The 23,339-nt window shown below is 49.9% G+C and overlaps 1 protein-coding gene across 1 annotated transcript in view; it reads right to left on the reverse strand.

The window, feature by feature from the left end:
• The window catches only part of IFT172 (intraflagellar transport 172), a 1,142,656-nt gene that overhangs the window by 378,798 nt on the left and 740,519 nt on the right, over nucleotides 1–23,339 (reverse strand). The window contains exon 35 of the mRNA XM_078650113.1: nucleotides 93–226. Coding sequence (XP_078506239.1) covers nucleotides 93–226 — 134 coding nt within the window. The remainder of the gene's footprint in view (nucleotides 1–92; nucleotides 227–23,339) is intronic.

Consider the following 23,339-nt stretch of genomic DNA (forward strand, 5'->3'; position numbering starts at 1 on the left):
TTGCCTACCTCATTTCACCCCCCCCCCCCCATGTCCACCATCATCTCACCCAGACTTCCTGTGACCCCAAGATGTAGAGGACAGTATGTCACTTGCCTTCATCCAGCACTTTTCCATCAGATTCACATTATCCAGATCTTTGACCTTCAGGTAGCAGTCAACGGCTCTGGAGTACTCCCCAGCTTGCTCCCATTCGCGGGCTTGTTCCACCATTCCCTCCATTCCTCTGTGGAAAAAAAGCACTCATTAATTCCAAGACATCTTTGAGCTTCTCTTTAAATTACACTCACCATTTAAACATATTTACTTTTCAGCGCAAACCCAGCATCAGGAAGTAAGTAAACTGTTCTCCACAGTACCGGGAATCTATTTCACATCTGTTTCAACCTACACTCTAATGTCTTCCAAGGCATCATACCGTTAAATGAATTGGAAGCCTATGTGGTCTTTAAAATATTTTTTTCCACACTGAGAACATGTTACATTGCCAAGCATAATGAATTCAGATAATTTATTTTCAGTTCTACAGCAGTTCTCCGAAGTGCTCCTTGTACTACTCTATCCCTGGAACCCACACCTCATAGTGAAGCACAACATTGGGATCCTCGGTGATACTGATGGTAAGAAAAACAGAAACAAATCATCCACTTTATTCTTCACTAGAAGCAAAACATTCCTAAATTATGTGTACTGCTCACAAGCCTTACGTGTTGACAGGCTGTAGCTCAGAGCGTTTTGATAATTACACTGGACCACGTCCTGCAACCTTGCCCGTTATTTCGCTGTATTCCTTGAAAGCTATTAATAAGCTGGTCTTGTACTGCAGTTGGTAGTTCATCCTGTATCTATATGTAGCTAAAGCGATCTCTAGGCTTGACCAACAATGTATTACACTTTAATAGTTTTCAGCTTTGTTTGTGAGCAATGTTCCATTATCCTTTCTCGTTTACAATAGGTTTGTGAATACAGTGTATGCCATGGAATCAATTATTTGAACCATTGACAGGTGCAAAAACATGAATCACATGAATGCCTTTGCCTACATGTCCCTTCAGAAAAAAGGCAAAGCCTTTTATCTTGCGTGTATTTCTTCACGACAGGCCTCAACCATTAATACATAGCCTAGAAATATTCAGGGCACATCAAATGGAAACAAGCAAAATCTTCCTTCATTTTATTTGTTACACATAAAAAAAGCTTCTATGGACTTTGTCCTGTCTCCCAGATATTTCTATAATTAAGGATGTTTTGAACTGTTTAATCAATCAATCAGGATTTATAAAACGCGGCTAATCACCCAGTAGGGTATCTATGTGCTTGCAGGCCCCGGAGACTTATTCGAACAGCCAGGTCTTGAGGGCCATTTGGAATTCCGGAGGTGAGGTGAGGTGATGGTCCGGACGTGCGTGGGGAGGCTGTTCCAGGTCTTTGCTGCGATGTGGAAGAAAGACCATCCTCCACTTCCACTTTGATAAATGCAGGGAGTATTAGCAAGTGTAGGAAGCTGGCTCTGTATATACTATACTAAAAAGAGGTACAGTGTGCAGAGTCTATTGGATCCCCAGAGGCTTTACAGAGGCTAAAGTAGATAATACTAATGCTCTCTTTTGTGGTAGCGTGGGCGGGCAGTTAGGCTTATCAGAGGGCAGCGCTAAGCATTTGTTGCACACACAGTGGCAATAAATGAGACATACACTCAACGAATAAATCCGGAACCAATTTATAAAAATAATAATTGGTTATATTTATTTTGTAGAACCTCAGACCTATGTCTCAGGTAAATAAGTTTTTCAATAGAAATACTTTACAATACAAACAGTAGATTTTGCAATGTGAACCTATGGGAGGAAAAAAACAGTCAGCATACAAATAGATAACATTAACTTACAGTTCCAGTCTTTTTGAGCAAGGCTCAAAACAGCACCAACAGTGCACCGCCAGAGGCACAAGGGCGGCCACTTACAGGGTGCAAATACAGGGTCATGTGCCCAAAACAAATCTATGGAGATTGTTAAAATCAGAAAGGGCCTGTTTACAGGTAAGTAACAGCCGGAGTGGACGACGTCATAGGAACGCGGCACCGCGCGCGACTCCGTCTGACGTCACCGACCCCTTATTAGGCCTACGTCGGCGTGATGACATCAGTTCCGCCCTTTTTTCCGTGCCTTCGAGGCACCCGGACGGACCAATGACAGGAAATATACATATATACAGTGTACAAAGTACATACAAACCAAAATAGCACACATAGTGCGTAACAAAGGTATCAAAAACCCAATAAATATACAAATAAATATACAAATAAACCCAGGTATAGCAGAGTGGACAACGGGGAGGCGGGTGGGTCAGTGAGGAATCCAGAGGCAGATACTGTATCTACCAGAAAAAGCGTTACCGAAGGTAAGTAACTTGTTCTTCTGATAGATACATCTGCCTTGTGGATTCCTCACCTTGTGAATAGAGTCCCACAGCAGTCCCCACTCCCGGAGGAGGGTGTCCACACTGCTACACCTGGAAATCTTGGAGGACAGAATGCGCGAAGTGGCCGTCCCTCCTCACCTCGGTATCCAAGCAGTAATGCTTCGCGAACGTGTGGAGGGAGGCCCAAGTGACGGCTCTGCAAATATCCTCAACAGGTACACCTCTAGACAATGCAGAAGTAGCAGACCTTGCTCTGGTAGAATGAGCTCTTATACCCTCAGGAGGGTCCTTACCTGCCAGGGAGTAGCAAATCTTGATGCACAGGATTATCCACCTGGAAAGTGTGCGCTTGTGCACCGCTCTGCCCTTCCGACAGCCAGTAAAACCAACAAACAGCTGGTCGTCCATCCGGAAGTCTTTAGTTCTGTCCAGATAAAAAGACACCGCCCTCTTAGGGTCCAGACGGTGGAGTCTCTCTTCCTCCTTAGAAGGGTGAGGGGGGAGGAAAGAAGGTAGGAAGGGTAATGGACTGTCCTAGATGGAAGGGAGTTACCACCTTAGGCAGAAAAGCAGCCCTGGTCCTAAGAACCATTCGTTCAGCATGAATGGTCAAGAATGGGGACTTAGAACTAAGAGCTTGATTGCTACTAAGAAGACCGTCTTGAAAGACAAAAGCGTCATGGGACACTTGTGTAAGGGTTCAAAGGGAGAACCCATCAAAAAAGTCAAGACAAGATTTAAATCCCACTGAGGCACGACAAATGGAGAAGGAGGGAACTTATTTGTGAGGCCCTTCAGAAACCCCAAAACCACTGGAGATTTAAAAAGAGATGGCTGGTCCGGCAAGCAGAGAAATGCAGATAACACTGAGAGGTAACCTTTGACTGTGGCAACAGCAAATCCTTGCTGCGCCAAAGAGAGAGCAAACTGCAAAATATCAGACAGATGAGCCCTCAAAGGATCAACAGCCTTCTCCCTACACCAAACAACAAATTTAGACCATCTATACAAATAGATGGACATGGTGGAGTCACAAGTGGAGAGGTGTGGCTCACTGGTTAGAGGCGGCAGACCTGTAAGCAGAGAACGGCCCGGGACCAGGGTTCAATTTCCGACGCGGCAGGGTCCTGGACCAGGGTCAACGGACTCGATAATTCTCGCCTCAGTGCCTACTCTAACCAGGGAACACACTCGGTAACTCTGGGCATTAAGCTTGCCTCATCTCTACAACGGCCCCCCACAGACGCCAGGGATGCCTGGTTTCACCCTGGAGATACCCAGAAAGGGACCATCTCACAGGGAAAACCAGGACAGGTTCCCCAGTGGTCTACAGCGCCAGGACACTCGGGTAGAGTAACAGTGCGCTTTACAAGTATCCCACATTTACATTTACATTTACATTTACATTTATGCCTGGCCGAAAGAATGACATCCACCACATCGTGAGGGAGAGAAAAAGAGTTCAGGTTGCCCCGTTCAATCTCCAGGCATGAAGGTGTAATGTCTGGAGGTGGGGGTGTAGAACCTGCCCCTCCATCTGAGAGAGGAGGTCTGCCCTGTGAGGGAGACGGAGCGGCGGTTGAGAGGAGAGGTGGAGTAGGTCCGTGTACCACACCCTTCTTGGCCAATCTGGGGCGACCAAAATGACTTGAGCCCGGTCCTGGCGAATCTTCCTCAGAACCCGAGGAATCAAGGGTATGGGAGGAAATGCGTAAAGGAGTTGCGAGTCCGAACTCAACTGAAACGCGTCCCCCAGTGCTCCTTGCATCGGATACTGGAGACTGCAGAATGACAGGCAGTGAGCATTCTCGTGAGTGGCGAACAGGTCCACCTGAGGAGTCCCCCACATCTGAAAGATGTCGTGAACAACCTCCGGATGGAGCCTCCACTCGTGGTCGGCAGAGAACTGCCGACTGAGAACATCTGCACGTACGTTCAAAACTCCAGCCAGATGATTTGCCATTAGACAAATCTGGTGGTCCTGAACCCAGGACCAGAGCCGCAGAGCCTCTTTGCAGAGACACCGCGACCCTACTCCTCCCTGCTTGTTGATATACCACATCGCGGTCGTGTTGTCCGTCAGGACTTGAACCGACTGACCGCGAAGGGAAGGGAGGAAGGCCTTGAGCGCTAGACGTATCGCCCACAACTCTAGAAGGTTGATGTGAAGCAACCTTTCCTCTGGAGACCAAAGACCCTTGACCTCCAGATCCCCCAGATGAGCACCCCACCCGAGAGTGGATGCATCCGTTATCACTGTGGAAACCGATGGAGGTAGTTGGAAAGGCTTTCCCTGAGACAGATTGCCTTCCACGCTCCACCATGACAGATCCGCTGCAGTTCCTCTGGAGATCCTCACAGACTCCCTGAGATATCCGTTGTACTGATACCACTACCTGCGGAGACACCACTGGAGTGCCCTCATGTGCCAGCGTGCATGGTTGACCAACAGAATGCAAGAAGCCATCAGACCGAGCAGACGAAGGACCTTCAGGACTGGAACGACCGCTCCATTGTAGAATAAAGGAATCATCTCCTGTATGTCGCGAATCTTTTGAGGTGGAGGGAATGCACGGCATACAGTAGTGTCCAGTACCGCACCTATGAACAGGTTGCGCTGGGAGGGCACCAGGTGAGACTTGGGTACATTTATCGAAAAACTCAATCTGAGCAACAACTGAGTTGTCTCCTGCAGATGAAGGAGCACCTTCTCTGGCGACTCTGCTTTGATCAGCCAGTCGTCCAGATACGGAAATACAGGTATTCCCGATCTTCTGAGATGTGCCGCCACCACTGCCATCACCTTGGTGAAAACTCGAGGTGCAGTAGTAAGTCCAAACGGAAGGACCGCAAACTGGTAGTGTTGCGATCCCACCGTAAAACGGAGATACTTCCTGTGCGACTTCAGGATGGGGATGTGGAAATAAGCATCCTGCAAGTCGATCGACACCATCCAGTCTTCTTCCAACAGCGCCTGAAGAACCTGCGCAAGAGTGAGCATCTTGACTTTTCTTGTTTCAGATACAAGTTCAAGAACCTGAGATCCAGAATTGGTCGAAGTCTGCCATCCTTTTTGGGGATCAGAAAATACCGGGAGTAGCACCCCTGACCCCTCTCCTGCTCTGGAACCACCTCTATCGCACCCTTTCTGAACAGTGCCAGGACTTCTTCTTGCAGGAGAAGCAGGTGGTCCTCCAAACAATAATCTTGGCAAGGAGGGTAATTGGGAGGGAACTCCTGGAAAGGAAGAGCATACCCATTTTCTACGAGATTGAGAACCCAAAGATCTGATGTAACCGATTCCCAATCCCGTAGAAACTGAGTAAGCTGACCCCCTACCGGATCCGCATGATCCGGAATGGCGGATCTAGGGCTGCTTTGCTGATGTAGGTGGGGGGTGGGTATTAGAGGAGGAAGAGGCCTGACGTCCACGTCCACGACCCCTCTGTCTACCTCTGTAAGACTTGTACAGAGGGTTCTGTTGCTGCTGCTGGCCTTGTTTAAAGGAACGAAAGGAGGACCTGCCAAAGCCCCTGAACTTCCTGGAGGCAGTGCCTTTCACTTGCAAGCCCAAAGACCTAGCCGTCGCCCAGCTATCTTTGACCCTCTCTAAAGCCGCATCCGCTTTCTTCCCAAAGAGGCCAACTCCGTCAAAAGGCAAATCCAAAAGAGTAGCCTGTACATCAGCGGAAAACTCTGAGGACTTTAGCCAAGCAGCTCTTCTGGTAGCCACTGAAGAACCCATCACTCTAGCCACAGAGTCTGCCGTGTCCATGCCACTCTGAATAACCTGGCGGGCTGCCGCCTGAGTGTCCAAAACAACCTCATTAAAGTTTTTTTCTGTCTTCCTCCAGAAGCTTAGCTGACAATTGCTTGACCGAGTCCATTAAGGCATGCACATACCTTCCTAGTAAGCAAGTAGCATTTGTTGATTTTAAAGCCATGCTACCTGAGGAGAAAACCTTCTTAGCAGCTTGATCCAACTTCTTGGAGTCTTTATCTCCAGGAACCTGGGGAAAAGAGTCTGCTGATCTGTTCGCACAAGCGGCCTGCACCACCAGACTCTCCGGCGAAGGGTGAGATGATAAGAACTCAGGGTCTCCAGGAGCCACCCTATAACGCATCGCCACCGATCTAGACACCGCAGGTGCAGACAAAGGCTTTTTCCAAACTTCTAGAATCGGCTCGGTCAGAGCCTCAGTGAATGGTAGAGTCGGCTCAATGACTGAAGAAGGCGAATGTAAAACTTCTGTAAGGATATTAGATTTGAACTCCACTGTTGGCAAAGTCAAGCTCAGTAACTCAGCAGCCTTTCTGATTACCATATGGTATGGCACTACATCCCTAGAGGGCGCATCCGAAACCACAGGCAACCCCCATTCTGGAGAAAGTTCAAGACTGCTTGCACTATGTAGCTCCTCAAAGTAATCCTCATGTTCCTGAAGCTCGCCTTCCTCCACTTCAGGTTCCCCATACTCCTTCTCTTCCAAGAGACGTTGGGCTCTACGCCTCGACCACTCCAGACAGATCGAAGTCGACGGATCCGGTAACGACTACGACGGAGTCGGAGCCGGTGTCGAACAAGGAGCTGGAACAACAGGAGGCTGAGAAACAGGAACCGGCGTCGAGCCTCGATCCAAACTTCGAGGTCGCTCCGGAGCTGGCGAAGCCGTGCGCGGAGTCGATGACCTCGGCGGCACCGTACCGATCCAAGAAGGATATGGAGTCGGCATTAAAGGCAGAAAGGGCGCTGGTGCATAAGCTTGGGGGGACACCCAAGTTAAAAGACAAAGGAAAGATATTAGAAAGATACGTCTCCGGGCCTTCTTCAACAATCGGCCTGATTTACCCTGTGAGGACACGGGCCTTAGGAAGCCTTCCACCTTCACCCCTACTGATGGGATGGTCCCACCAGAGGTCTTGACTTTTGAAAGAGCAGTTTTGCAAACCATGAAGAACAAACCCTCTATCAAACCGTTCAACAACCTTTCCAATGTTGAAAGACAGGCAGCCTCCTCCCTCGGCAAGGATACTTCAATTGTCATCAAGCAAGCTGACAAGGGGGGAGCCACTGTCATACAAAACTACGATGACTATGATCAGGAGTGTAGACGCCAACTAGCAAATACGACCCATTACAGATTATTGACAGAGGATCCAACTAACCGACTGACCACTACCGTGATGTCTCTGGTCATTGAAGCAGAGACCAACGAATGGTTGAGCAAAAAAGAGGCAGAATTTCTGGTGACCACCGACCCGGTCATACCATACTTCTACACCCTGCCCAAGATACATAAGGGCACCACCCCAGTCCCAGGCAGACCAATCGTGTCGGGCATCGGTTCTATTTTAGAACCCCTTTCTCAATTCTGCGATGCCTTCCTGCAACCTCTGGTTAAATCCATCCCATCCTATTTACAGGACACGAGAGATGTGCTTCGACTCATCGATGACATGGACGGCAGGGAGGACATTGATCTTCTCCTAACCCTCGACGTGGAAGCGTTGTATACGAATATACCCCAACAGGCAACACTGGAAGTTGTGGACTCCCTCCTACGACAAGAGGAGTGGTCTTCCCCTACCCCGGTTTCATTTATAATGGAATTGGCACATATTGCATTGACTGAAAACTTTTTCAAATATGAGTCCAATCTATACCACCAGATCCGCGGGACATCAATGGGCTCGACCTTCGCGCCGAGCTTGGCTTGCCTCTACATGGCATCGTTTGAGAACAAATGCATCTACCCCCCTGATTACAACCCATTCCGTGAAAATCTCACGTGTTGGCGTCGGTACATCGACGACATCCTGGTGTTCTGGAAAGGGGATCGAACGACATGTGAGGCCTTCTGCACATGGATAAATCAACAAGACCCCTTTCTCAAATTCACGGGTACCATTTCCGATAAATCCATACCCTATTTGGACCTCAGCATAACCCTGGAGCCAACTACAATCAGCACCAGCCTCTATACTAAGGAGACTGACAGGAACAGCCTTTTGCCTTACTCCAGTCACCACACGAAATCCCTTAGGGACAACCTCCCCTTCGGACAATTTCTCCGCCTTCGGAGAAACTGCAGCTCAATCACTGATTACAAACGACATGCACAAGCCTTGCAAACCAAACTCCTCGATCGGGGTTACCCCACACGTCTTCTAAAAAACTCCACCAAGCGAGCCCTCAACAACAACAGAGAGGCCCTACTTGAGACACACCCCAAGGAGCCAGATGACAAGATCACTTGTGTCACCTCATTTACTAGAAATTCCTCATTCATTAAGAAAACTGTCAGTACCCACTGGGGCATTCTCAATTCCGCAGGTATGGAGTTACCGCACCCACGTTTTGCATTTAAAAGGACGGCCAACCTTAAGGACACCCTCATACATACCCGTCCCAAGAAAACCAGCACTCAATCTGTCAATACGCTCTGGGATCTCCCCCCAGTGACTGGACACTATCGCTGTGGCTCCTGTGTTGTCTGCCCCCAGACCATCCAGGGTAAGACCGTTACACTGAATAAAAACTTCTCTTGGACAATGAGCAGACATACCAACTGCAACAGCTCCAAATGCATTTATGCTTTGATCTGCCCCTGCGATTTATTGTACATCGGGATGACAATGCGTCCTGTTAAGCAAAGAATAATGGAGCACAATAGCAACATCAGATGTCACAAAACACATACAAAGCTGTACGAACACTGCAAGGACAACAATCACTCTCCAGAGAACATGCGCTGGACTGTCATCGAATCTTTACCTAACCTGAACCAACAAGCCCTGTTCAGATATGAACAGAGATGGATACATCGTCTTCAGAGCAACGATTTGGGATTGAATGATGGGGTGCCCTGGGCGACACTCGCCAGATAGTGATTAATCTGGACCAGTTGTCCAATTATTAATGTATCAACATGCCTGGCTGCACTCCTATACCCCTCGATAGATGGCCTCCGGGCTAACAGTCCTAGGCTACGCTATCCCTAGCCCACGCCTTTGGCCAGGGCGATACTCGCCAGTTAGCCACTATTTATTTGGCTTAGCGGTCCAATTCTAAGCGCCTCAATACATACCTGGCTATATATAACTTCTAAACCCAGTCTGAGATGGCCTCTGTATATTGTCCAGCGATGCCCTCGTTGCTCCATACACGCGCTTTTTAAGGGGAACCCCGCTAGAGAGTTATTATTACTATTATTTATCTGGACCAGTTGTCCACTCTCTAGTACTCCAACCATGCTTTGCGGGCCTTTCCTAACCCACTCCAAGATGGCCCCCGCGTATTTTTACTCGGCCGCGCTACCTACAACTAACCCCTCGTTGGTTTCCACTTCTGTGCGTCACAGACCCAGCAACTGGAGTGACACACCCCCCCTTCTGCGCGCGCTACTCTCCCTTATCAACACGGGAGTTTGCTGTATCACGGTGCCGGCTGTCCAGTCACCGGAGTTCCAGTGGGAGGGGTAGGTGCAGACAAGCCTGCCACCAGCGATACCTGAGGTAAGGTGGGGATCCGAGCACTGTTGGGCAGCCTGCATCTTACTTATTCACGCAGCTAGCCCTCTCACGGTGTTGGCCGACCGGCTGGGTACCTTTTCCAACGATCCCGCTGTAATACGCTACTTTCCCCTTAGGAATTCCTCCATCGCTGCTGGCCCCACCTGGGCAGCCTGTGAGGCAGTAAGCAGGATTTCCTATGGGTAAGTGGAATAGTAACTCGTATACTAGCGTCTCCTTAAACGCACGCGTTCAGCATGGCATGTTGACTTGGTCAATTATTATTATTATAATTTTTCCTCGCTGGGATAAACGATCTTCCCGCGTTGAACTTACCTAATTGCAGAGTGTCAAATTACATCATATCCTCTAATGGTTTTATCTGTGCGGTTTTTTCAGCGTGTGTGGCTTAAACCGAGTCTACATATGCTTACATGACTTTCTATCACTGGCGCAATTCACTGCCTGACCACTGTGGATGCACCACTTCCCTGCTCAAATTCATAGGTGAGAATATGACGCCTCCACTAAGATGCATGCTATAGCGATGCAGCACGGCAGCACTAAGTAGAGCGGCTCACCTAGGCGCACTGTGTATATATAACTTTTGTTTTATACAATTCTCACTCACAGCACTACCCGACCCTGTCACTACTTTAACAGAACGTTAACCACTGGGCATGTATCCTCTGACACCTGGGATATAGGCACCATAATGATGAACTACGGTCCATATATACTCTTGACATCATTGTCTGGTTACTTATCTCTTTTCTTTAGGAGGTCCATCATAAGGAATCAACTCCGAACGACACTATACAGGTCGTATACCAGTGTCCTCCGCTATTCGGGGGATGTTAGCAATCATATGAGCACAAGGTCCTGAAGAATCGCCCTTAGGGCGAGAAACATGTTGACCGTTTCCACAAACAAGGGTTGAATAAAGGTTTGGTCTCATTGTTTACCACTCCTTGTTACCCCTTTATATTTTTTTAATAAAGCAGTGAGCCTGACCAATAAAAATCTTCTCTTTTTAGGACTCTACTGACTTTTTTTAACACACACCACCACGCTCACTATTGCACCTTATATAGGCCCCTCACACCCACACACCCGCTGGCTCGGAATAAAAGATCTCCGCCAAAGTGCAGCTTATCTTGCTGCCCGACGGGCATTGCACCGCCAGCCTGTCGTAGGAGCAGGATACCAATGATGACGCTGGACGGTCATCGGCTGGGACAACAGTTGTGGTCCTGCCGTTAGCCTGTGTGAGGTATCCTTACATTCTGAAAAGGGTCTACATCATGCACTCAACCCCCCACTTTTTTATCTAGTGAGAGAGAAGAGAGGCTGAGCTAAAACTATTTAGCTCCCTCTGGGGAACTCTGTACAATTCTATTGTTTGCTGCTTCTCAGGACAAGTACATTGGACCCCAGTCAAAATATCGTCCACCCCCTATCCCCCTATTTGATACCAGCAAAAGACAAAGGACCCATGGGACCCGTAGGTGCTCCAGTGGGGTACATTGCCCTCGCATATACTCCAAACATAGCATTTAGGAAATGCGAAGGGTCCTGACCAGGACCAGGAAAGGAAGGGTATGAACCCATTGACGGCTCCGCAGGAGGTTGTTCCGGATTCGGTTCCTCCTGACCCTTTTGACCCTCCAGGTCATCCTCCGGAGTCGGTGACTGAGGAACCTCCACGACCTCCTCATGCTCCGAAGACTGTCCCGAAGCCGGATTCGGATCCAACTCCGGCTCCGGTGTATGTTCTCGAGACCGCATCGGCGTGGCTCCACCAGCAGGAGACGGAGACACAAAATCTTTGTGATGTTTCCGAGAAGACCTTTTCTTCGAGTCCGATGACCCCGAATGATGGTGAGAACTATGCTTCTTCCTCCTATGTTTTTTCTTCGAGGAATCCGAAGCATGCCCAGAAGCTGACTTCGACGCCGACTCCGATCTGGCCTTCGACCTCGATCGCGACCTCGATCGTGACTTCGATCGCGACCTCGATCGCGACTTCGATCTTGACTTCGGCCTCGATCTGGAGTGTCTTGATCTTGATCTCGAAGATCTACCGGCTTCTTTACCTTTAATCTTGGCTAATAGAAGTTTAGCCTCCCGCTCTCGCAGAGCCTTCGGATTCATCTTAGAGCAGGATCGACAGCCATTGACGTCAAGATCCGACCCTAAACACCACAAGCAATCTTCGTGTGGATCGGTAATCGACATCATCCAGGCACACGAGCCACACTGCTTGAAACCCGTCTTCTTCGACGACATCCTCGACGAAGAACAGAAACAGTAACAGACAAAAAGCAACAAAGTCTCTATCTGTAACCACAGAAGAGCCCTGAAACTGTTAGCGTCGACGACGTGGAAAAAAGGGAACTGATGCCATCACGCCGACGTAGGCCTAATAAGGGGTCGGTGACGTCAGACGGAGTCGAGCGCGATGCCGCGTTCCTATGACGTCGTCCACGCCGGCGTGCTACGAAGAAAAATTCCGAACGTTACTGACGCAAGGGGGATATTCACAAGGTGAGGAATCCACAAGGCAGATGTATCTATCAGAAAGATGCTTTCTACAGTCTTTTCTGATTTCGGGGCTCTGTGGTGTCTGGTGCTTCTTATGATGTCAGGAGATGATGTTCAGGGTTCAAGGGGGGACCCTAAATATTACATTTCGGGGTGTTTAAAGGGAGTGCCAAGTAGCCAATGGGCTACTTACCTTAAGGGTGACTACACCCTCTAAATGCTCACCCCTCATGGGGGAGGGGGGGCTGGGAGGCATATCCCTGATTGGCTAGATTCCTTCCACCCAAGATAGAGGGAAGTGAAGCAGCGGGTCCACTTCAGTTGAGAGACCATAGGGGTGGCACCGGCTCAGAGTGGACACACCTCCTATTCTCACAATTTTCCCACCTATCTTGCGGCCAAAAACTGGGGCATGGACAGGGCCCAGGCAACTCCACTAGTTGGAGTTGCCAGTGGTCGCATAACAAAGGACAGGAGGCCTTTGCGGCTTGCTGTCCAAATATGCTGTACTTGCAGGGGGGAGGTGTGAAGCACCTCCATCCAGAGCAGACTTTGTTTGTGACCCGCAAGGGTTCAGCAACAAGTCTAGAGGTGGCAGGCTGGTGGGGACCAGTCAGGCACTAGTGGGTTGGTAGGTTTCGGGGACCCCTGTGTGCAATATTGAATAAATCTAACACTGGAATCAGTGCAGGTTTATTTCAATGAGATTTTTGGTACCAAACACCACATAATTCAGTGAAACCATTAGGGAGCTGGGTAACTCAAAATGATGAGTGTCCAGCCCATGGCTTTCCTGTTTACTTACAATATCCAGGATTCAACATGGATATTGCAGGGGCACATCTGCTCATGTAGATATGCCCTCACAGGAGATATAGTACACCTAGCCTTGAGACTACAAGGCCTGCTATAGGGGTGACCTACCCATATCCCATGTAGTGTCTGTGGGCATCGCACAAAGGGTTGTGGGCCATGGCTGCTCATCAGTTTAGTCTGCAACAAAGCACACAGTCTACAATTGCAGAGTGTAGGGCCTTAGTGAGGGGACCCCAGGGTGGCGCAATTCGTGCTGCAGCCCTTGGGGGTCCATCTTCAGTGCCTTTGCCACTACTAGGGTACCATCTACTAGGGACTTACAAGGGTCACTGAAGTTGTGCCAATTGGGAAACAAAAGGTACTGTTTAGGGAAAGAACTCTGGCACAAGAGACCAGGTTGGCAGGGACCCTGTGCACTTCCAGTCAAAGTTACATCATTTTACAGTCAAAACGTGAGTACTGACCATGTCCAAAAGAGGCAATTTCCTACAGCCAGAGAAAGGGAGGCGGAGCATAGTCTTCTCGATGGGTGGTGGAAGTTCAGGCGGGGTTCTTAGTTGTGTAGAGCCTTGTGTGCGAGGGTCAGTAGCTTGAAGTGGCATCTCTTCTGTAATGGGAGCCAGTGCTGAGGTGGAGTGTGATGTGAGTTCGTCGGGGAAGGCAGATGGTGAGTCTGGCTGAGACGTTCTGTATGGGCTGAAGTCTGCAGAAGGTGTGCAGCGATTCTCTACGCAGAGGGCATTGCCATAGGGCAGTCGGCTGGTGATGAGGGCTTGTGTCACTGTGAGTCTCATGTGTAGGGGTAGTCACTTGAAGATCTAACAAACATGTCACTTACCTTCTGTAACACATTATCTGGTAGAGGCAATATCTAGCTGCAGATTCCTTACCTTTGAATTTCCCAGGTGTCAGGCTGGATCCGGAAACTTTGCGGAGCAATACCCCTTGCACACGGCATCGGTGGCTCCATTCGGTTCCGCGTGACGTCATCGGCATAGTTAACATCGGTTATGACGACGCAGTGCCTATCCAGCCGCGCGGACTCCAGTACATTTCGTTTTTTCCATGCCAGAAGTGCAGAGCCACAAAGTATCTGAAACAACCCTAGTCCTACAATATTAGTCCACAAAATGGGGAGGAATGGGTGGGTGTAACAGGGTCGGGACGGGAGATCTTGTGGACTGGTGGACCCCTGACCCTAACTCCCCTCCTTCCCTGCAGACTGACTCTCCAAGTGCAGAATGGGAAAGCCTTATCGACCAGGACGGCGAATATGGCTCCGGCGCCTTTAACTGGGCGTACGACGACCAAGACGAGACTCCGCCCCCTGCTGACGTCAGAGGCCCCAGATTGGTGAAAGGGCAGGAAGTCCTGTATGCGAGTTGTGACATCACCCCGGAGGTCGGAGAAGGAAGCAGAGAAGTGGAACCGGAGAAAACGCGAGGAGAAGACGGAGAGGACGGGAGAAACGAGAGCGGAGGAGAGCCAGGAGGCCAACGACCCCGTGAACCGCCGTGCCATACTCCCGAGGGAGGAGTGTGGCTTTCTCAGGTACGGCGGCGTTGGGCAGCCTGGGTGGGGAAAAAGAGCGCCCCTTTGTAATTAATGTAAATACCCCTGTGTGTGGCTTTCCCGTGTTATTTCCCATACCCTTCACCCTACCTTACCCTTCCCTCGTTCCTCACGTCACTCCTCCTCCCCGAGCACGAGCACGTTCTACTTGTATAATTCACGGGTGCTCCCTCACAACCACTCGGTCCCAAATCGGGCAAGCCGGTATCAGACGGCGAACTAACGGCTTCCCTCTGTTGGTCTCTTTTCCTTTCCGGTCCGGAGACAGCGTACCCGAGCGGGAGGAGAAGTAATCCGCCAGGAGCTGCATCGGCCAGACAAAACCACCACCACGGACAACATAGACTTTGCGAGGGAGAGACTCACCTTTCGAACCCGGCGAACCTTAAAAATAAAACCCAGTTTGAAGAAATACTCAGTTCTCCAGCCTGTTACTGTTACCGCGCCCATCTCCTCCTCCCCTTCCACGCCCACATTGGTGTCAGAAGTGGGATCTGCCCCTTCCCTGCAGGACACAGCAATGGAGCAGGTGATACAACACCTGATAGAGGGGCAACAGAAGCTGGAGTGGGCCGTCAGCCAGCAGATCTCGACCGCCGATGCTGACCGGGACCTGTTCAAGAACACCATCGCCGCACAGATTGAGGGCTTACAAAAAGTAGTGCAGAGCCCCGGTGCCCCTATGCCAACAGAAAGAAGAAGTATTGGACCACATCCCTCCAGTATACCACTGCAGAAATACGTTCCTGGTGAAGACCCCGATGCCTTCCTTACCAACTTTGAAAGGGCGGCCAGGGCCTGCGGGTGGCCGGAGGAGAAGTGGCCCTTCTTTCTAGCCCCCCTTTTGTCAGGAGAAGCCCAAGCGGCATACCAAGTTGCCAACCATGCGGGAATGACCCCCTATCCGACAATCAAGGCTGTGATACTAGACCACCTGGGGCTAGATGCCGAAGCCTATAGAATCAGGTTCAGGAAGGAAAAGGGGATTGCTGGGGAAAATCCTAAGACTCTGTACCTGAGATTGAAAATGGCCGCCGACAAATGGTTAAGGCCAGAGAGCCGAAGCAAAGATGAAATAATGTCCAGCATTTACCTGGAACAATTCATGGAGGCCCTACCCTACGGCACCCAGCGATGGCTGAAGCAGCATTCAGGCCTAACAGCCGAGCAAGCCATAGAGATGGCCTCCAATTACAACCGAGCAATGCCACGGACATTCCCTTGGGAAACCGATAAGGGAACCAAATCAGCCCCAGGAGTAGTACAACAGGAAAAGAAGAGCAAGCCGGTCCCTGAAACCATGAGGACTCGACCACCTAAATACGAGATACCCGCCATAATGGGACCACAGTGTTTTGAGTGTGGGGAGTGGGGCCACATCGCCCGACTATGCCCCCGAAAAAGAACAACAGATGAACCTATGGAGGTCGGCTATATTCCAAAAGCCGTGATGTATACGGCGGAGATGGGACCATCCTTTTACGTAAGGGTATATGTCAACGATAAATGTGTGAAAGCCCTGTTGGATTCTGGATGTAGACAGTCGGTGATACAGAAAAGACTCGTCCTTCCTTCCCAGTTAGGTCCCAACGTCTTAGTGTACATCAGATGTGTACACGGAGACGTGAAACCCTACCCGGTAGCCCACCTCACCCTACGGCCTCAAGGCAGGGAACCATGTTCAGTGAAAGTGGGAGTAGTGGACTCCCTACCCGAGGACCTGATAATAGGGGTAGACAACCCTGATTTCCTTACCCTTTTCAGGAGAGAGATGAAAGGACAGCCCCTGGGAGCCTATTTAACGTCAGAACCCTGGGAGTTAGATCAGGGATTCAAGTTTGCGCAGGCCAATGACCCAAACCTTATGAACGCCTGGGAGGCAGCCCATATTGCACAGACAACACCAACCCAAGGGTATCCCAGGTTCAAGATCAAAAATGACCTGTTGTATAGGGAGGGGAAGGCAGGCGAACCCCCACAACTAGTCGTCCCTAAAGACTTCAGGGACCAAATACTTTTCTATGCCCACACTCACCTGACAGCAGGGCATAGCGGGGCCGAGAAGACCCTCCAAAGCATTGTACGACTCTTCTTCTGGCCCGGTATATACAAGGCGGCGGAAACCTACTGTAAACAATGTGAGGTCTGCCAAAAAAAGAATATGAGCAGACCGCCAGCGGTGCCCCTCCAGCCTTTACCCATCATAGGCAACCCCTTTGAAAGGGTAGGAATGGACCTTATTGGTCCTCTTCCCCGTACAACCAGGGGACATACCTACGCCTTAGTCATAGTTGACTATAACACCAGGTTCCCTGAAGCTTTTGCCCTCAGTACCCCGACTACCAAGAACGTGGCAGAAATACTGATCGAGTTGTTCTCTAGGGTGGGATTCCCAAGGGAGATCCTCACGGATCAGGGGACTCCCTTTGTCTCCAAAATGATGGCCGAAGTATGTAAAATGCTAGATCTCCGGCACATACGTACCTCGGCCTACCATCCCCAGACGGATGGATTGGTCGAAAGATACAACCGCACACTTAAAACTACACTCAAGAAGATGTTAACCGCAGAAAATAAAGATTGGTACAAGTTGTTGCCCTTAGCCCTTTATGTTCTACGGCGCAAGTACAGAGCACCCTAGGGTTCTCTCCTTTTGAACTCCTGTATGGGCGACAGCCCAGATCACTCCTGGAGATTACCAAGGAAGCTTGGGAAAGGGAAGAGGCGGCCGATCAAAGATCCCTCTTGGAGTATTCAAACAGATAATGCCTCACCCATGTCAACATCCATACATTGCGTAGACCGGGTAGAGATATAAATTATCACTACTACCTTGGATATGTCCAATAACATACACCAAAAGGTCTGGATGTGTTCTTTACAATTACAGAAATAAAATCACACAGGACCAGATCATTCACCCACAAAAAAATGTGAAAAATAGAGAGAGTACCTCACGGTAGAACAACCCGAGGGGGTTCCCGGTTAATAATTCCCGGTATACCCGCTTCTCATCATTGGCGACTCTCTCTATTGTGAAAAGACAAACGTGCACTCAACAGAAGAGTAGTGCGGACGTGAGAATAGTGAAGAAAAAACACAAATAGTGATCAACATTGAAAAGTGTACAAATACACGTAACAAAACCCCAAACAAACCACACCAAAAAACGAATAAGTTGGGTAGTGGTGCTTTGCTTGCTGATACCGTTTTATTCTGATGCAGCAAAGCATTACTGATTAAAATTGGTTATTTATATACCAACACAGTTTATATCCTCAAGCCGACATGTTTCATCGCTCCTTCTTATGGCGATTTCATCAGGGCATATGAGGGGTTTATTATTCTCAAACTTTTCACATTGTACTGGACCTGGAGTGCGCTATGTCAGCACATACCAGCGTCACTCCTCAGGACTCCGTGCCAAATGTTCACGTGTCCGTAACCGTGACCTGAGCAAATCACAGTCACTAGAGCCGCGTCCCTCCGGCGCTTCCGACGGTCCACAGTTAAAGTCCAGGTTAGGTAAACTGAGAGATCCAGCCTACTCCAACCTGGAGAGAACCCAAGACAAACAGAAACAATACTATGACAAGGGTAAGAAATGGAGGACATTGAACAAGGGTGACTGGGCCTTGGTGCTTCTACCCTCTTCCACACAAAAGTTCAGAAACGAGTGGAAGGGGCCTTACAAGATTATGGAGACCATAGGCAAAACGACCTACCGAGTACAGGTCACTCCCACCCGACAGCAGACCTTCCACATCAATCTCTTAAAAAAATGGATAGGGCCCCCTCCGAAAACAACCCACCTAGTGTTGCCTTCCCGAGATGAAGGCACTACTTTAGACCAACTACCCATTAACCCAGAGCTGACGGCGACCGAGCAACGGGACCTCATGCAAAGGCTGCAACGGTTTTCCCCTATGTTCTCGGATACTCCAGGTTGCACCCACTTAGCAGAACACTGCATAGAGACAGAAAAGGGCAAGGTGGTCAAGCAGGGGGCATATCGTATCCCGGCTGCCAAAAGAGCAGACGTTAAGAGAGAAATCAGGGACATGCTTAAGCTCGGTGTCATACGACCATCACGAAGTAACTGGGCGTCGCCCATAGTGATGGTCTCAAATCCGGATGGGATCTTCAGCCTGACCTGGGAGGAACACCTGGAACACCTAGACAAAATCCTCACTGCCTTACAAAAAGCAGGCCTCAATGTTAACTCCAAAAAGTCAAGGGCCGCATATCCCAAAGTAAAATACCTGGGGTTTATGTTGGGGGAGGGGGTGATCCCTCCCCAGGAAGAGAAGATAAGAGCCATAACTAACTCCCCTTTTCCCTCTAATAAGAAAGAACTAAGGGCCTTCTTAGGCCTTATCGGCTATTATAGGCGGTTCATTATGAACTTCGCAAACGTAGCCGCTCCCTTGACAGACCTCCTCAAGAAGAATGTTAAACTTGATCTAGCAAAACCCCAACCCGAAGAAGCCAGAAAGGCTTTCGATGAACTAAAGAGAGTCCTCACATCCAGCCCGGTGCTGATACCCCCAAATTTCGAGAAACCATTCACTCTAGCAACAGATGCCTCAGATACAGGGGTGGGGGCGGTACTATCCCAGGAGGGGGAGGACGGTTTAAAACACCCCATCCTCTACATAAGTCGGAAACTCCACCCTAGGGAGCGCAAATACCCAACGGTCGAAAAAGAGTGCTTGGCGATTCGCTGGGCGGTGGAAAAATTACGATACTACCTGGAGGGGAGAACTTTCACTCTACACTCGGATCATGCACCCCTGCAATGGATGCAGACGAATATGTCCCAGAACTCCAGAGTTCTTAGATGGTTTCTTTTCCTCCAAACCTTTTCCTTTAAAATAGTGCACAAGAAGGGGATAGACAACGGCAATGCAGACTATTTGTCGAGGGTAACTGTTCTCCCCGATCGGGAGAATCCAGGGGGGGTGGAGTGTAACAGGGTCGGGACGGGAGATCTTGTGGACTGGTGGACCCCTGACCCTAACTCCCCTCCTTCCCTGCAGACTGACTCTCCGAGGGCAGAATGGGAAAGCCTTCTTGACCAGGACGGCGAATATGGCTCCGGCGCCTTTAACTGGGCGTACGATGACCAAGACGAGACTCCGCCCCCTGCTGACGTCGGAGGCCCCAGATTGGTGAAAGGGCAGGAAGTCCTGTATGCGAGTTGTGACATCACCCCGGAGGTCGGAGAAGGAAGCGGAGAAGTGGAACCGGAGAAAACGCGAGGAGAGGACGGGAGAAACGAGAGCGGAGGAGAGCCAGGAGGCCAACGACCCCGTGAACCGCCGTGCCACACTCCCGAGGGAGGAGTGTGGCTTTCTCAGGTACGGCGGCGTTGGGCAGCCTGGGTGGGGAAAAAGAGCGCCCCATTGTAATTAATGTAAATACCCCTGTGTGTGGCTTTCCCGTGTTATTTCCCATACCCTTTACCCTACCTTGCCCTTCCCTCGTTCCTCACGACACTCCTCCTCCACGAGCACGTTCTACTTGTATAATTCACGGGTGCTCCCTCACAACCACTCGGTCCCAAATCGGGCAAGCCGGTATCAGACGGCGAACTAACAGCTTCCCTCTGTTGGTCTCTTTTCCTTTCCGGTCCGGAGACAGCGTACCCGAGCGGGAGGAGAAGTAATCCGCCAGGAGCTGCATCGGCCAGACAAAACCGCCACCACGGACAACATAGACTTTGCGAGGGAGAAACTCACCTTTCGAACCCGGCGAACCTTAAAAATAAAACCCAGTTTGAAGAAATACTCAGTTCTCCACCCTGTTACTGTTACCGCGCCCATCTCCTCCTCCCCTCCCACGCCCACAGTGGGGCTGTAAGGAATCTGTAGCTAGATAGAGTCTCCATCAGATAATGCGTTACTGAAGGTAAGTAACTTGCTTATCTGATAGGGACTTCTAGCTGCAGATTCTTTATCTTTGAATTAGATACCCAAGCCTTACCATCCCAGCAGTGGGTTGAGGACTCACATCCTAAACTAAGAACTCTTGCAGGACTGAACAGGCAAAACCCCCGTCCCTGCGTACTTGCCCATCAAGGCAGTAATGTTTTGCGAATGTGTGCAAAGAAGCCCACATCGCTGCCTGACAGATGTCTTGGACTGGAACAACCCGAGCCAAGGCCGTAGTCGCAACCTTGCCCTTGGTGGAATGGGCTCTTAATCCCTCAGGGGGCTGCTTCTTCGCCAAAGCATAAAAGATTTTGATGCAGAAAACGAACCAGCGAGAGATGGTCCTTATCTGCACTGCCCTTCCCTTCTTTGCTCCCATGTACCCCACAAAGAGTTGGTCATCCACCCAGAACTTGTGTGGTCAAGGTAGAATAACAAAGCTCTTTTTGGGTCCAGTCAGTGGAGATGCTCCGCTTCCTTAGAGGGATGCGGGGAGCAAAGAAGGTGGGCAAAGGGATTGACCCAGATGAAATGGGGTCAAGACCTTTGGCAAAAAAGAAGCTCCACCTTGTCTAAACAGGATATAAGGTAAGGAGGCGAGCAAGATAACGCCTGCAACTCACTCACCCTCCGGGCAGATGTGATCGCCACCAAGAAGGCTGTTTTGATATGGGGGGGGGGGACAATTGCGCAAAGGCTCAAAAGGAGCACACTATAGCTACGTAAGGACCAAATGAAGGTCCCTCTGTGGCATGACAAAGGGCGTAGGTGGAAATAATTGAGTCAGCCTTTTTAGAAATCTATTTTCAATTGGAGACTTGAAGAGAGATGGCTAGTCTGGCAGTCTCAAAAAAGCAGAGAGGGCAGAAAGGTAAACCATGAGAGTTCCCAAAGCAGAGCGCTGCTGGGTCAGGGTCAGAATGAATAAAAAGACAGTAGAAAGCGAAGCAGAAAGGGTGTCAATAGACCTTTCTGTACAGTATAACACACATTTCTGCCAACGGCAGGCATAAACCATCTTAGTGGCGGGCCGCCAGAATACCATTACAGACTTGATCAGGAAGGTAAAAAGCTATCACCTGCCACAGCTCAATCTCTAAGCACAGAGGCCCAGAGTTGACAGGTTCGGGTGGCGCCATGTCCAGAGACGAAGAGCCTCTCGACAAAGGGTCCACGACCCCACCCCACCCTGCTTGTTGCAGTACCACATGGCGGTGATGTTGTCTGTGAACACCTGCACTAACTTTGCTTGACAGAGGGAAGAAATGCTTTCAATGCCAACCAAATCGCTAGAAGCTCCAACAAGTTTATGCGGAGCACCGACTCCGCTGGAGAACAGTGTCCCCTGATTTCCACCCCCCCAGAGGGCTGCCCCACTCAAGAAGAAACGCATCTGTCACAACTGTGAGATATGGTTGGGGAAAGGAGAGAGGTCTGCCGTTGACCCAATCGCGGTTCGTTGACTACCACTGCAGATATTTTGCAGTTCCTTCCGAGATCTGAACCACATCGGTAAGATTTCCCCGATGCTGTGCCCATTGAAACTTCAAGTACCACTGCAGAGCCTCCATACACCATCTGGCGAGTCTTACCAACAGGATGCAGGAGGCCAGGAGCCCATGAGGCCCAAAAGCCTCAGAGTCAGTCTCTCATTGAAATCCAGGATAGAGGCTGAAATATTGGAATCATAGCCTGAATATCCTGGACTTGCTGCTCGGGAGGATAAGCCCGAAACTGCACTGTGTCCAGAACCGCCCAGATGAAAGGGAGCGTCTGAAAAGGAGTCATGTGAGACTTCAGCACGTTAATAGAGAACCCCGGCGAATGCAGAAGGTTCGCCATAGGCTGTAGGTGGGAGACAACTGCATGGGGCGAGGACACCTTCAACAGCCAATCGTCAAGGCAGGGGAAGACTGACACCTCTAACCTGCGCAGATGAGCTGCAACCACGCGCCATCACCTTGGTGAACACTCATGGGGCACTGGTAAGGCCGAAAGGGAACATGGTAAACTGAAAGTGCTCATGGCCTACCTTGAACAGCAGATAATGCCTGTGGCCCGGTAGGATGAGAATGTGAAAATTTGCGTCCTACAGGTCCAACACTACCATCCAGTCTTCTTGGTCTAGGGCAGACAGAACCTGAGCCAGAGTAAGCCTTTTGAATTTCTCCTTTTTGAGGAAGAGATTGATAGTCCAAAGATCTAAAATGGACCGTAGCCCCTTGTTCTTCTTCGGAATCAAAAAGTAGAGGTAATTACAGCCTCTGCCTACTTCTGAATCCGGGACCCTTTCTATAGCCCCCTCGGCCAAAAGAGCTGTAACCTACTCTTGGAGCAACTTTAAATGACCCTCCGTCAGCCGTTCCTGATTTGGCAGAATGAGAGGAGGAAAGGAAAGGCAGAGAAAAGCCCCCCTGGACGATCTGCAAGACCCACTTGTCCGATGTTATGGATCTCCAGTGACGAATTCTCCCACCAACTGGAGTTGTGTGGTCCTGCAGAATCACCCTAGGAGTGCTTGGAGGCTGCTGAGGGAAGTGT

This window comes from Lissotriton helveticus, chromosome 6, assembly GCF_964261635.1.
Source record: "Lissotriton helveticus chromosome 6, aLisHel1.1, whole genome shotgun sequence".
In the NCBI taxonomy this organism is placed as follows: domain Eukaryota; kingdom Metazoa; phylum Chordata; class Amphibia; order Caudata; family Salamandridae; genus Lissotriton; species Lissotriton helveticus.